The sequence below is a fragment of the Platichthys flesus genome, chromosome 23 (genome assembly GCF_949316205.1).
Source record: "Platichthys flesus chromosome 23, fPlaFle2.1, whole genome shotgun sequence".
Lineage (NCBI taxonomy): Eukaryota > Metazoa > Chordata > Actinopteri > Pleuronectiformes > Pleuronectidae > Platichthys > Platichthys flesus.
Window position 1 is genome coordinate 15,310,505 of NC_084967.1, and position 15,609 is coordinate 15,326,113.

A 15,609-nucleotide genomic window follows, 5' to 3' on the forward strand; every position below is an offset into this window, starting at 1 on the left:
TTATAATACACAGGCTTCCATGTACATGTACACATTTACTTGTACATGTACAAGTAACACAAGAACATAAATTATGAAGCAGATGGCCTTAATATGTGATAAACGTGTAGATATACATTAATTACACATCAAATATATTTTATAAAATAACAAACGGTAAGGATGTTTTTAAATTGATGTTTGATGATTCAGAAAGGTTTGTGAAAACAGGTCAGACAGTGTAGGACTAAAGGTTATACTTTTATTATTAAATATGGTTAATTGGATCTTTTGTGATAATTATCAAATAGAAGCAGTTCTAATCAATGTAAAATAATTTTAAATGATTACAATTATCATATTATTCAATATTTTGTAATACAGTGTATGATTTTAAACGGAAGTTATTAGTTTTTAACTCGGAACTATGTTCCTCCTTGGTCCGCGTATGACCCGGACTTTGTATGCCAGCGCACAGTCCGCCCCGGTAACTCGTCCGTGTGAAGATGGCGGAGTATCTGAACGTCGTCCGAAGGGCTTTGGGACAAATAGGAGGTCACGGGGGACTGAAAGGTCTTCTCGTGCAATTTTTCAGGTGAGTTCAGTGACACGAGTCTGTCAGAAACTTTATAACAAACAGGAAACAGAAGCGTGACTTGGTTTTATCTTGTTTTATCTCCTTTAGTCAGCTGAGCTAAGTTAGCATGTTGACAGCTAACTCAACCAGAAACAGCTGGTTAAGGTCTTTATAAACAACAACAATATCTAGTCTGAGATAAACATTCAAAACATTAGTCGCCTCTGATTTATTCTGGTCACAAGTTGTGTTTCAGAAAGTTTTCTATTTGCTTGGCTGAATCTGTTAATAAATAGATGAGTGAATTGTCTGTGTTGGGACAGCTAACATTATTATTGTTATTGTTTTGTCTGCAGAGCGAATGATGTGAAGACCGGAGCCCTGATCGGTGTCGATAAATATGGAAACAAATACTTTGAGGACAATAAGCACTATTTCTTTGGTGAGTGGATTTTCCCTAAACAACTACATTCTTTGGTTCTTTGTCATGTTATAATTTTTACAAACATTTGTTTTTGCAAATCAGTTCTAAAGATATTGCTTGTTGTTGTTGTTGTTTTAGGGCGACATCGCTGGGTGCTCTACACCACAGAGATGAACGGAAAGAACACCATGTGGGAGGTGGACGGCAGCATGGTGCCTGCGGAATGGTACGATCCGTGTTTCATTGTGAAAATAATACAAAAAACAACATTAGCTGAATATTCAACAATTACTTTATCAGGAAAGACAATAACTTTATTTCTAATCTAGTTTGAATCATGTAAATTTCTGAAATCATCCACAGAAGTCATCAGGTTTATGAAACCTCCTCATACGTAACAGGGGTTTGAATCTCAGGATCAATAAAATCTAATCTTTGTTCTTTAGGCATCGCTGGCTGCACTGTATGACAGACGACCCCCCCACCACGCACCCACCGGAGCCCAAGAAGTTCCTGGCTGAGGTCCACCAGTTCAACGTGAGTGGCAGCGCGCAGCAGTACGTTCCGTACTCCACCACCCGCAAGAAGGTCCACGAGTGGGTTCCACCCAAAGCTGAAGCCCAGTGACCTCCCAATGCACGTAGCATTATCCACTCTGTAAATTAATGGTTTCCTGCCTCTGTATCCAACATGTCCTGAATAAAATCTCTACGCAAATGTTTGAAATGAGTGTTGCAGTTCTTACATGAAGCTTTGTAAGCCCCAGAGGTGGAGAATTGATTCGTGGTGGATGAAGCTCCAATATCTGACATGTTAGGAATCTTCTGCCAAGCTGCAAAAATATTATATTCTTGTTTCTGATCAACCTCTGCAGCCAAATGGAATCAACTAAAAAATATTAAATACACGGTCACAGTACAACTTTAAAGCTTCTGAAGAGTTGGGTTTAAATTAATGTTTTAAAGCTGAACAGTTCAGCCTCTGATTCGTTTAGGGGGGAGATTTCCAAGGGGAGAAGGCAGCTGTGGAAATGAATCCATTATTCAGACTATTTGCAATCTGTGTTCACAAACTGCTTTTTGACTTATTTCGTGTTTTCCAGTTGTTCTGTGGAATCGAATTGATTGGCTGATCGTCTAATTGTTGTGTAATTGCAGTAACAGTGAATTCTTCTTTATAGACTCAGCCTGATAATCATCACAAACAGCATTTAGACCACGTACATGGTGTGTTTTCAGTACCGGTGCACTGAGTCCAGTGGTTTGTGTCTCAGTCACTCTACTGCCCCGTGTCTCTGTTGCATGTTAATCTGCAGGATTATGCTGAGCTGAGGGGAAGTTGCAACATGCAGCATTTCTCACTGAGGTGCGATGAGATTCTGCAGAGCTGACGAGTGTGTGTGGAAGTGACCAGACTCCAAATAGTCACACACACACCCACACACTCATGACTCAGTCTCTGTGAAACTCCAGCCAGGACCAGAACTCTCATGTAGGACTGACTACTCAGAGGTTTGTGCTCGGTTTTATTTCCACTTTTTGAACACTAAACTTAGATATTTAGGGTTCTAGGAAACATTGTAGTTACTATTGTATTTCTACTGCATTTCAGATGGATACTGTGAATTTTTTGCAGCTATAATTAATCCTGAGTAACTAAATAAATACGTTATTATACATAGATAAAATACAATAATTAAAACTGTGGTTTTGAACAATCTTTTTTGTCGTGTATCTCTCATATAAAACAGAGTCTAGTTTCTAGGAGTTATATCACTTCCACCAAAACTTAATCAGTTGGTTCCATTTAATTAATTTCTTAGGCCTAGACAGGTCAAATAAATATCTAGCATTTAATTAACAAAGTAAGGTTATTAATTAAATGTAATGTGTGTGTCAGATCTCACATTAATCATGTGAAAACCTCTTGGATTCATCAGGTGACTCTTTGCAGGAGCCTGAACCCTGCGTTCGGTTCCACTGGACTAAAACTGAGAGAGTAAAAAATAAGAAAACTGAGTTTATGCGGAAAAATATCTTTTATTTTGTAGAATTTGAAAACTTCTTCTTTTACTTGCCAATAATTCATTAAACTTATGTGAATATGACATTATAGTTAAATGACATTAGTGATTTGCTGGTTCTTCTGGTTTCAGGGATCCGGATCAGTTCAATGAGGAAACTCACAGTTTCCTTCCTTTCTCCTCGAGAGGACAGTTTAGAGGAGGAGGCAGACGAAGAAGAAGAGAAAAAAGAAGAAGAAGAGGAAAGTCAGCTGAATGTGAGTTCCCCTCTGTGTGAGTGTGAGTGTGTGTGTGTGAGTGTTTCGTATCCAAGAGGGGGCGTCGTTCCTTTTGATTTGCATCCAAGAGGCAGCTCTGTCACCTCGGCTGCATCACACAGGCTGAGGAGGCTCTCAGGGCCTCTGGCGTCCTCTTGACTCAGCGTTTTCAGAACAACAAGCCTCTCTGGTCTTTATTTAGAAACCACAGGAGACTGTTCCTGCTCAGAATGGAAACCAGACAAAGAACCTGAAATTATTTATCAAAATCAATGAGCTGGGTCAGACTGTCGACAGTAAACCGGAACTGTGGCTGACGTTCCCAATAACCTGAAGTCAAATTCCCATTGGACGGATGCTCTGCCTTCATCCTGCATAAGCTGAGAGCCAGCGTCTGATTCATCAACTGCAAATGGAGCAGATAATCCCTCTTGTAATTGCTGATCTAGCAGTAAATGCTTCTGCTGCTGGTGGTGGTGCCAGCTGGACACCAGAAACAGACTGAAGAGTCTTGAAGTCGAGACACGCTCCTCTGTCTGGACCTCTGCGGCTCCCCCCCCTGCCAACTGTCATATCTACTGACTGTCCTCCTCCTCCTCTGAGCCTCCATCCCTCTCTCCCTCCTCCTCTGAACCTACATCCCTCTCTCCCTCCTCTTCCTCTCCTCTTGCATCATTAATGCCAGACTTCCTCCCTTGGCACAGCTTTGACTCCTGCAGGAGCGTCTGAGATCCTTAATGAGTATTTACACACTGGACCGTTTTTAAAGGACTTTTGGGGCCTGGGGGAACCAAGCTGCAGAAATGTCAACTTCCCATTTCTGTTCATTTAACACGTGTGTGTTTCTGCACACAAAAGGGAGAGAAACCTAAAGTGAGGCACAGAGGGAAAAGACATATACAAACAAAACATTTATCCGTTGAATAAATGTTTTGTTAGTTCCGGACGAAACCGCACCTGTTTATTATCCTGTGAGTCGTCTGCTCGACAAGGAGCAACACTCCCACTCATAAAGAAGGTCTTTGAGCAGGAGTGGGAGGGGGTGCAGAGTCCAGCCACACACACACACAGACACTAACACACACACACACAGGCTGTTATCTGGCTCCACAGACTTGAAGAGCTGTCACTGTATCCATCCTGTAGAGAGCGTTCACCCCTCAGGGCTCGGGTCTGGCAGGAGATTCCTGCACTAACTCAAAATTCCCACACTCCTTTATTCCCTGACACCCCCCCCCCCCTCCCACCGCCCCTCCACAGTCCTCTCCACCCATGATAGGCAGTAAAGGTTGCTGTCAGACGTGTGCCCGCCCCGAGCCGGTGGAGGGTGGCAGAATAGGGATCTGAGTAAATACCTCCTCCTGGCTGCTTCTTGCCTTTTAAGGTGGTCCTTCCCCAGCAGGGCAGAGTGTGTGAGGACGCTGGCTGTCAGGAACGCAGCTCGGGATGAGGCAGTGCTCAAGCAAGTTGGGATTCGAGTGAGTGATAGCTGCAGAAACAGGAAGAGAAAACATTTCACAATAACAAACACACACACAAACACCCACACACACACACACACACACTCCTCCCCCTCAGAGGGAAGTCCTTTCCCTCCAGAGACACACACACACACACACACACACAGCTCTCTGATATGCAGGGGTCCTCTGGAGCTGCTGTGACATGCACTTTGACCTCAGGCGGTGAGGAAGAGGAGGCATGAGGAAGAACCACAGCGCTGTTCCACTCATCTACGTGACGGAGGTACAGCGTTTGCACTTGTTCTGATCCAGAATCTGTCTCCCTGCTGTCGGTGTTCGTTTCTGCTCGGTGTTTTTTGAGCTGTTCTGCATGAATGAAAAGATGAAGTCAGTCTTCAGATGTAATCAGCTGTGAATTATTACCCTTGTGAACCCTGCGTTCACTCGGGTTACATCAGCGTAACACAGAGAAAGTGGATTTATCACTGAAATGCGCTCTGTTACAAACCAAGACTGTAAATTGTCAAACCCTGGAATTCTCTGTGCAGCTTTCTGTCAGAAGATAATGGATTTTTAAGGGTTTTAAGCATGAAAGAGTTGATTCCATACAGTTGTCTTCATGTTATTTAACTTAAGTTTGTTGTTGTTATTGCATGATCTGTTACAGTTGAGTAAGACAAGTCTCAGCACGTCTTCCTCTCTTATGGGAAATGTGTAATTGTCCTCAGCTGCTTGAGTAACGCCTGAGGAATGTCTACATCAAGCCATAGATCAGGGACAGGCTCTAACACTGCACAGAGCTTTGTATCATCTACAACATCCCTGGAGTTTCTCTGCGGCCCAGCGCTCGAGCAGGAGGTCGTGCCCCTCCTGTCCGTCTCTGTCTCAGCCGCCCGGGTCATGTGTCTGAAAGAGAAGCATCCCTGGGCCGGTCCCTAGCCAGTGTCTGTGTGCGTAATGTGCTGACGCTGCACGTCTCTGCGTCTGCCAGTATGTGCACAGCAAAATGCTGCTAAACAGCATGTTATGTAAGCCCTCCGGTATAATGGGGCTCTTCCTGCCAGCAAATAAACAAGGAAACAAAAAAAGGAAGAAGACGCAGGACATTTTTTATCGCTCCTCAGTGTTTTTTCAGCCTCTTCAAGGTCTCAGCTCTGCAGAAAAGATGTGCAGCAGCAACACAATCGTGTTTTCACAGCTCCTGCAGCCACGATGTGTCGTTACATCCTCTGTCTGCATCTTTAGAGACGTGGGTGCTCCCTGGAACTGTGAACTCTGCTTCCATGTGTTTACCATGGAGACCATCACTGTCTCCGATAATTCAAGACCTTGACTCACAGCCTGCTTTCATCCACCCCCCCCCCCCCGGTCTGCTCTCTCATTAAGTGGTGTTTCTCCCACAACAGAGGTGATATCTCCGAGGACATCACAGTGCAACGTGTGTCAACAACATCAGTTTTTTTTCTGCTCATTGCGGTGGTGGTTGTGTGTTGTTTTGTGCGTTTGTCCTCACGTGCACTCTGTGTGAGGACATTCGCTCGATTTTGTCCCCTTAAATGAACTTTTTTATCAACTTCTTCATCAGCTGCCTTGAAACTTTGTGACATTTACTTCCTCCTCCAGCATGAATTGTTGCGACCTTGGTCACGATTTTAAAAAGTGTCCATTAGTGTGGTTTATGACCACGTTCCTGTAAATGGATGATATTCCAGCTGCATTTGGCTCAGAGCTCAGCCTCACGGAGCTAGAGGCTCGGCTGCAGCCTCGTTTTGTTTCTGGTTCTCAGCGTGAAGGGCACTTTCATTTGTCACCTGTTTAATTTACTGGGTTTGGTACAACCAGGCTCTCCCATCATTCATGTGCCATTTATTCCAGCAGATTCATCAGAATATCTCTTACCTAGCAATCTATACAATGCAGGTCCTGCAATATACAATTTCAATAGACATGTGAATTAGTTCTGCGGCGATGAGGAGCAGCTTTCTTTCCGTCACAGAAGCAGATTTCTGTTTCTTGCAAACGATGCAGATGAAAAATAAAAGATATCCTCTGGCAGAGTCAGTCAAACTCAGTGTAAGAGATTGTGAACTGTGTGTTCTACCCACTGCCCTCAGGCGCTGATTGCAAAACCACGGGGACGGATTGCAAATAATCCAAGAGTGTAGATTTACCCATGGCTATTTTTTTCAGTGTTGAGAATTGAGTTATGACTCAGAGAGGAAGTGCAATTATTTCCAGTACAACCCCGGGTTGAACCTGATTGAACAACTTACAGCTCATCTTTAAATAGCTCGTATTGTTCAACGGAAACCATCAAACTGTGATATTCAAATTATTCTAATTAGAATGATCTGAAAGAGAAGATTCTCACACTTTCAAAGCAGGAACCAGTAGGTGTTTGTTTAATTGAATTCTCCTCTTAGGCTCTTTGGTTGATTTATCATTTCAATAATAACAACATTCATTATGGAAAACTCTGCACATCCTTCACTGGCATCTTGACAGGAGTCACAACTTCATTAACCACATGGCCTCTCGCACACTGATTAGACAGGAGCTACGTGTGTGTGTGTTTAATTCCCCTGATGAGGACGGTGACATTCAATCACGACCAGGTGTCTGTCACACACACACACACAAACACACATTCATAAAAGATGTCAATGCTGTTTCCATCAATTTCTCATCAGGTTGGTTATACATGGACCATTCAATTTGTCACCCTGGCAGTAAGAGATGATGCTAGCCGCCCTTCTGTAGTGACCATCAGGCTTCAGCTCTGACAGATATTAACTTGAGTCTCTGTGCATGTGAGAAGTAAAACACAGATTGTGTCTCACATCTATTATCACCACCTTCATGTTGCTGAGTCGAGGATTGTTTTTTCAGAAAGATAAATATTATAAATCCCTGTCAATCGAACTTTATTTAATCACCTATAATATATATAATAATAAGAATAATCTTTCATTCTAAACCAAAGTTGTTTCTTCCACTTTACCTACATTAGCTGCATTATTATTATCAGCTGCAGTGTGTGTGTGTATTTTTGGTAAGTGTAGAACACAAAAATAAATGCACCCTGTTTGTGTGAATAAGCTCATTGCAGGTCTGAAGGTTTTATTTAAACCTGACTTTTCTGACTCAGCTTCATTAACATTTAACCTTGTCTGTGTCCTCAGCCTGCAGACACCTGCTCCAGCAGGGTAAACAGGCTCTGTACCGTAAACACAGGTTCAGTGTTTTCTCTTAGTGAAGTCGGCAGATCAAGCCAATGGCAACGGATAGATTTGAGATTTATATTTACACAAGAAATAAAATAATCCAGTATATATTTTGAGTTTTATTTTGTTGATGTAGCTGTGGTTAGCGAGCCAGAAAAGACGCTAGCTAGCTAACACCTAGTTAGTATTGTGCATATTGCTCTTTCTCACTAGTAATGGATTGGAAAATGAGACTTACATACGAGTACAAGCCCTGACTCGTCCAGCTGTAAATGATCATAATTAATTTGTCTGTATTCTGACACATTAATAATGGAGCTTGTCTCAAACCAGCTAGTTGAAACATCTTCTTTTTCATCTCTGTCGGACCTTTAATGTCTCACCTCTGTGTTTTCTCTCTCCCTTAAACTCTCTTTCCCTCTTCGCCCACAGCTTTCGCAGCAGGTGTCATTTAATCCACAAACTAAAACATTCTCTAAAGGGACCTCAAACCACTCAGGGAAAAGACAAAGGAAATGAAATGTCACGAGCTGCTGCTGCAGGGTTGGCTCTGACGTAGGGGGCATGCGGATGGATGACACATGAAAGCGTGGCTCGAGCCCCCACATGCTTTGAAAGTCTGACCCCTTAGATATTTATTTCAAACGGCCTCTGGTGCCCTGAGTGAGGCGGCTCCATCCTTTATGCAAGCAGTCGTACATTCTGATGGTCCAGAGAGCCTCACATGGTAATACAGCAATGTTTTAATGATGTTGTAGGTTAATATAATCTTCATGAGGTGAGAGGTCAAGGCCTGAAGATCTATCTATCTATCTATCTATCTATCTATCTATCTATCTATCTATCTATCTATCTATCTATCTATCTATCTATCTATCTATCTATCTATCTATCTTTCTATCTATCTATCTATCTATCTATCTATCTATCTATCTATCTATCTATCTATCTATCTATCTATCTATCTATCTATCTATCTATCTATCTATCTATCTATCTATCTATCTATCTATCTATCTATCTATCTATCTATCTATCTATCTATCTATCTATCCATCTATCTATCTATCTATCTATCCATCTATCTATCCATCTATTTATCTATCTATCCATCTATCCATCTGTCTATATATCCATCTATCCATCTATCTATCTATCCATCTATCTATCCATCGATCTATCATCTATCTATCTATCTATCTATCCATCTATCTATCTATCTATCTATCTATCTATCTATCTATCTATCTATCTATCTATCTATCTATCTATCTATCTATCTATCTATCTATCTATCTATCTATCTATCTATCTATCTATCTATCTATCTATCTATCTATCTATCTATCTATCTATCTATCTATATATCTATCTAAAATCTTGTTGGTTTTAATCTTGAAATGTAAAAAGCGTCCAAGTTGCTCAAGTCCTCAAATTCCAGCAGATAATAACCCAGTGCCCTCATCTGCAGCCTGATCCTGTTTGTGAGACCTGATGAATTTAGGCTACAAATGTGGATAATAAGCCTCTTTGACATAATGATGTCACATATTTAACTTTGAATGTTCAGGTCATCCTGTTTTCATGTAGTTTTTAAGGGAGAAATACTGACTCACATTCCCAAGTGGGAATTTATAACCTGGGGCCTCAAACCTCCCGGCTACAGCCCCCCCCCCCCCCCCCCCCCCCCCCTTGTGTCTTTTCTACCCATTCAGGCTTCAGTCTTCTTCCATCAGTACCACCACTGCCAACAGCAGTAAAAACTACAGCAGGGTATTTTGTGGCCGTGTTATTCACCTTGACAGAGCTGCATCTGTCTGCTGCGGAGCTTCATCTCCTCTCTGCCTAAATCCACCGCCGGAGCGCAATAAAAACAACTGCCAAACCTTTTCCATTCACAGCAAGTCCATTCAAGTGCCCCATTGATTTAGTCCCCCTGCTAGGCTTGGACAAAAGGCACGGCTGGAAAGCAAGGAACCATAGTCCTCCCTGAAGAAATGCTATTATCGAGGCTGAAAGAGCTCAGGGAGCATGAGGAGGAGGAGGAGGGGGAGGAGGAGGGGGAGGAGGAGGACTGATGTTAGTTTGTTTGAAAGAGTTGCTTTTGAGGTGCAGAGAGAGAGAGACGAAGAGGCAACAAACTTTTTCTCCGGAGGAGGAGGTGCATGAGATGTCAGAGACACTCTATGGACATTTTCCGCCTACAGTGGAATTTATAATATTAACAAAGTATCAACTAAATTAAAGTTGATACTTATATTTCTGATGCACTGAGAGAAATAAATAACCAGGTCACCTACTGTGGGTTTTATGAGTGAAGCACCAAACAGATGTGCCTCTTGTGATTCATAAAGCTTCTTCGTTCCAGTCTCCGTTGGACTTCCCTGTCGTATCTGACCCGGCTGCTGGAGTTCATTTCTTATCACGTCTGCCTGGTGAAGCTCAGACTGATTAATCACTGTCAGCGTTGCCAACCGGCAGCCACAGCAGCAGCAGCCTCCTCCCTCGTGCTCTCCATCCCCTCGCGTCGCCGCTTGTTGGTGTTCTCGTGCACGTATAGGGATCATTACTTGTCCACTATCGAGCCTAATGGGGCTTATCAGCATCAATAGATGGAAAGACCATTTATTTAGACCGGATTTAGCTCAAGGCTCCATCATTTTTGGCTGCAAGATCCCAACGGATTATATTATCGTTTTTAAGGGAGAAAAAGATCAGGAGCTTGCTGACAGAGGAGAGGCTACGTCATTAGAAGGGGTCACTGAATATGAAATGCTAAGGTGCAGCAAGAGAGATAAAAGCTACGAGGCTGGGAAATTATCTTCCAAGAAGGGAAAGGGGGGGGGGAGGAGGGGGGCATCATGAAAGAAAATGTAATTGCTGGCACGGAGAGCATCAACTTGTAATATTAATAAAAAGGGGGAGAAGGGAGGTTGACGGATAAAAAAAAGCCAAGAGTGTGATATGAGGACAGGTGACACGCAGGCACAGAAAGACGAAGACGAGGTGTGATGAAAGGTGTGATGGGGGTTCTGTGGGGGCTATGTTCCCACTATAACCCACTATAACTTCTCTGCACCAGTTACTGAGCCCAAAGGACGTTCACATGTCTCGCTGCTCAATGGATTCTGACTGAAGGGATGTTGTTTTCACTTTGCTCTGGTTGATGCGACAAGTAAACAACGCATTACAGCACTGCAGCATTTTGCCTCTGAGCCCCGAGTGTCACATTATAAACACATTAGTGCATCACATCGTGGACAGGGACATTATCAAGGCAGTAGATTGGTGTCAACATAGTCTCTTTAATGTCTCTGGAGCTCCTCAAGTTACCAGGTTCATTCCCTGTCTGAGAAAAGGCGTGCGAGATTAATTAAATACAATCTCCTCTATAGTTTTAATCTCATCCCTGCAACACGAGTCCACTGGACAGTTTTTATTACATCCACAGAAAGAGAGTGGGCGTGTGTCTGCTGGAGTGGAAATGAGATATTAGAAGAAATGAGGAAGCAGAGAGACGGCTCTTCTCACAGGGAGACGACGCCGGGGACATCCAGTCTCTGCTCTGGAGACTTTCAACTTCCTGTCTGACTCAGAGACTCAACCGGGTTAAAACAGCTGCGTGTCAATTGTCACCTGTTTTCTCACATAGGCAGTCAATGAAGTCACTTACACAGAGGGAGAGATATGATAATTTGATATCAGCTCTGACCTTAATTTGACTGGCAGGGACGTAATGAGTTTAAACACTGGAGGTGGTTACAGGTATCGAATGACATAATCTAGCAGCATTAAAATCAGCTGGAGTGACTCAAACAGTTTGATTGTGGGTTTGCAAGTTTGTTTTCAAGGGAGATTACGCAAAAAAAACATTTGGTCACGTGAGGGTGGATCGTGATCCCGGTGGCAGCTGATCGTGGTTTATGATTACAACCAGATTGCCCAGCTACACAACGTGTCTTCTCAGCTACACTTTTATCATTGGCAATTGTGGTTAGTTTCCTTCTCTTATGTTGAGGTTTAAGAAAAGAGGAAGTTGCATCGTGTGAAGCCTGATGAGACAAACTGTGATGTGTGAATATGGGTCATTTAAATAACATTTGATTGATTGATTGGTTTTTGAACTGATGACTACAAGTGTGTACAATTTTCTGCAGCTTGATTAAATTGAATGGGACTCCAGTGCACCAACTGAGGATATGAGGACATGTGGACGCTTCTTATCTGTATCTTCTCCTTTTTTTTTTAGAAACTATGTGGACAGATTTATTAGAAATATCTCCAACATATTGTACTTCAATGCAACATCAACAACACAGGCATAGCTTCGAAACAATATCTTTGCTAATTCAAGGTTATTGTGTTGCGTTGCATTTCATCATGAGTTTTCCTGTTTTTCCCCCGGTGCTGTAGTTGCACTGACGTCAGATGTTCCGCTACAGAACTATTAAATTATTCGTGATGTGATTTTAAAGCATTTTTTGCAGCTTCAGACTTTGTTTGTTAGTTTTTGTCCACTCAAGCCATAAAAAAAGAAGAAGAAGCTATAAAAATAACCTTAAAATGAAACAATGTGCTGAGACATGGTCAAATGGTCTGTGGAGCTGTGGTGAGCTGTAAAGTTAGGTCATTTCTGTCTGTCATTTCTTTGTGGGTGCATCCGTCTGAGTGACATTATAGTTATATTATTATTGCAAATACATGAATATTAGTCAGTGGAGCCTAAAAAAACTATTTGCACATTGTGTAACGCACAAAAGGAACATCATCAGAGTTTATGTGATCCTCCCTTCAACTTTCCAAAATCCCACCAAGAACATCCGGACCCACCCCTGACCTAAACATTCCATAACCCCTACAGAATGTTCCTATTCGCCTTCTAAATATCCCACAATCCCTCTGGAACGCCCCCCCCCCCCCCCCCCTTCATCAAAACATCATGGAATCCCCTCCCGACGTTCCAATCTCCCTCGTACATTCCGGGAGCCTTGGCCAGCACGACGTGAACTTTGTCCTCACCTAAAACAAATCCGGAGCCCCACCTATAAACGCACCAGTATCAGTATCCCCTGAGTGGAGTGATGTCACGGCTGAGACGCAGACAGGAAGCGCGGGAGGAAGTCTGTAAAGAACACAAACCGCTGGTGGGGACAGGGAACAATGGAGTCTTAAGATAAACAGTGTGGACGTGGCACACTCAAATGTACATGTGATTTTTACATCATCTTATTGCTCAAGCTGTTGTAAGACCAGTGGAGTGTCCATTTTAATCAGTTCTCTTGTGCTGTGTTGATGCTCTGGAGCTACTTCAGAATTAGTCCTTGACCTTAGTGAGTCCTCCTCAAACTGTTCTCTACTGTCTCCTTCTTTGTTGGTTGTGTTCATCCTACCTGGTTTGTCTGCAATGGAGATTTCATCATCAAATGAAACTGAAAAGCATTTACGTAAGTCAGAAGTAGGTTTGAGCTGATGCCCTCTCTGAACCGAATCAATGCGGCGCGCAGAGAGAGCACCAATCAGGCCACAATTAAATGTCACATTTAACTCCCCGCCTGTTATCTCTCTTTCACACGCATGAGCATGGATTTTATAAATCGATACCCGGGGGGGGGAAATGGACTGGAAGTTTATTAGGTTTTTTTCCTGGATTGATCACAGCACAGAGACTTGTTGACGCTGTCTGTCCCCGAGCTGTTGCAATGATCTTTCTAACTAGGCTCACACGCGCCTCATGGAACGATGTGATTGAATCAGCCTGGATCTCGTTCAGATGTCGGCCCCTGCAGGCAGACCTCCACGCCAGGTGCTGTGTTCGGCCCTGCAGGCTGAATCACTGAGTGTCCAACCTATCGGCACACACAGACTTGTCAAAATGAGTAACTGCCTGCTGACTCCCTCGCCGGCCTCATGCATGCGAGGAAAGAAAGTGATTAGAAACGACAGAGGAGAAAGAGAAAGAAGAGCGAGATAAGAAAAAAACTGTGAGGAGACCACAGCAAGTGAACTCAATAAGAAATGAGGAAGTTGTCATTAATTCTTCCTGTTGGACAGTAAACTATCAGCAGGTCCAGGTCCTATGACACGGCCACTGGCGATACTAATTGGTTTCTTTATCGGGCGGCAAGATTAGACCTGCCGTGCGTTTAAATCATTCATGACTCATTCCCCAGACCTTCGTGGGGGTTATTCATCTATATCCTTTCACTGGAGATCTGGCCGGTGTTATGTAAACCTCTTTCATTTATCTCATTACAAAGGGGGACCTGGTTCTCTGGTCGGCTGTAAACACCAGATAAATAACAAGACGGCCTGTAAACGATGGGAATGTGGAGTTGAGGATTAATGAGGACGAACATGAAGCTTTAGAAGTCTCTCGGTGAAAATAATGACCAACTGGTAATAAAAAACACCTGATGCATCAATAAACAACCCAGCATCGCATTCCAGTGGGTTGATGAGATGGAGTGAGTTCTTAAAACGGTCTGTCGACTGAGTCTCATATTTATATAGAGGAAAAGTTATTTTGTCATAATCGACTTTATTGATTTATTGCTCAGCCCTATTAGGTTTAGATAGATATACATACATATCCATCTATCTATCTATCTATCTATCTATCTATCTATCTATCTATCTATCTATCTATCTATCTATCTATCCTTATATTCTTCTATTCATCCATTCTTTCTATCTTACTGTCTTTCTATCTTTCTATCCTTATATTCTTCTATTGATCCATCCGTCACTCAATCTGTCCGTCCATGTCTATCTTTGTAAAATGCTGTCTGTCTGTCTGTCTATATATATCTATATATCCATCTGTCCATCTGTCCATCTTTCCGTCTGTCCATCTGTCCAATCATCCATCAGTCCATCTTTTATTTAAAATATGAATCTAAATCTTATAGTTCTCTTTTGCTCGCCATACTAAAATAAGTTTGGGATAAATTGGAACAACAGCTTTTTTTTTATAATTGATGGGAGCAGACAGGTCCTCTTTATGTTATAAATCAATTAATGAAGGTGTAATCGATATCTCCCGCAGCCCCTCCCTGAGTATCGCGCGGTGGGCGGGGTGTAATCCAGCGCTTCCCCGGCTCCCGGTGCCGGAGAAGGAGAACCGCGGCGGGCGGGCTTGTGGAGCAGACACCGCGGCCGCTGGTCTGTGCCCGTCGGTCGGTTCCCTAACAGCAGCCGGGAGACGAGCGTGTGGAGCCGCGGCGGGACGAGGGGGTTTCCCCGACGATGTTAACGGACCCACGGGTAACTTCGCACCTGAGGAACCGGGAGAGTCCGGAGGTCGTGGACGGAGCCCGCGGCGCTGCGGCGGGGGGAAACTTTCTGAGAAGTCCGGGAGCACGGAGACCACCGGCGGAGGCAACATGGTAAATACACGGGTCACAGCCCGGCTCGCGTTCGCTAACTCCCCGCGGAGATAGACCCTCGGTGTTTGTCGGTGTAGAAAGCGAACGACTTCAGCCTTTTCCCTCTGTCCTCCTTGGTTCTTTGAATTAAGTGGAAAACGAACCGGACCCGCGGACATGTCGTGTTTTAAAACGAGCGAACCCTCGAGTTCTTTATCATCAGATATCAATCCTCCTCTTCTCCCCAAGCGAACAGCTGTTGTGTGCTTGGTTCCCTTCGAACTGACCAGATTCCATT

The 15,609-nt window shown here is 43.3% G+C and overlaps 2 protein-coding genes across 4 annotated transcripts in view; both read left to right on the plus strand.

Moving 5' to 3' along the window:
• The first annotated feature begins 438 nt into the window (after positions 1-438).
• ndufa12 (NADH:ubiquinone oxidoreductase subunit A12) lies at positions 439-1,706 on the plus strand. The gene is made up of 4 exons (XM_062382784.1): positions 439-574; positions 913-998; positions 1,119-1,206; positions 1,427-1,706. Exons 1-4 carry the CDS (start codon positions 486-488, stop codon positions 1,605-1,607), a joined length of 444 nt encoding a protein of 147 aa, XP_062238768.1. The 5' UTR covers positions 439-485; the 3' UTR covers positions 1,608-1,706.
• Positions 1,707-4,607: 2,901 nt separating this feature from the next.
• Positions 4,608-15,609, plus strand: part of tmcc3 (transmembrane and coiled-coil domain family 3) — a 32,386-nt gene continuing 21,384 nt past the window's right edge. For 2 of the 3 annotated variants that reach the window (XR_009920097.1, XM_062382800.1), the window contains exon 1: positions 4,608-5,006. Coding sequence is in view for 2 of the 3 variants with exons in the window: in XM_062382800.1 (XP_062238784.1) it covers positions 4,962-5,006 (45 nt within the window). In the remaining variant the exon portion in view is untranslated. Of the gene's footprint in view, positions 5,007-15,000; positions 15,333-15,609 lie in introns of those variants that run through there. The other variant, XM_062382802.1, reaches the window with a different exon arrangement.

Coding starts and splice junctions, on each gene's coding strand:
- ndufa12 (XM_062382784.1), top strand. CDS start 486: ATGGCGGAGTATCTGAACGTCGTCCGAAGGGCTTTGGGACAAATAGGA. Junction 575..912: donor CTTCTCGTGCAATTTTTCAG/GTGAGTTCAGTG, acceptor TTTTGTCTGCAG/AGCGAATGATGTGAAGACCG. Junction 1,207..1,426: donor AGCATGGTGCCTGCGGAATG/GTACGATCCGTG, acceptor TTTGTTCTTTAG/GCATCGCTGGCTGCACTGTA.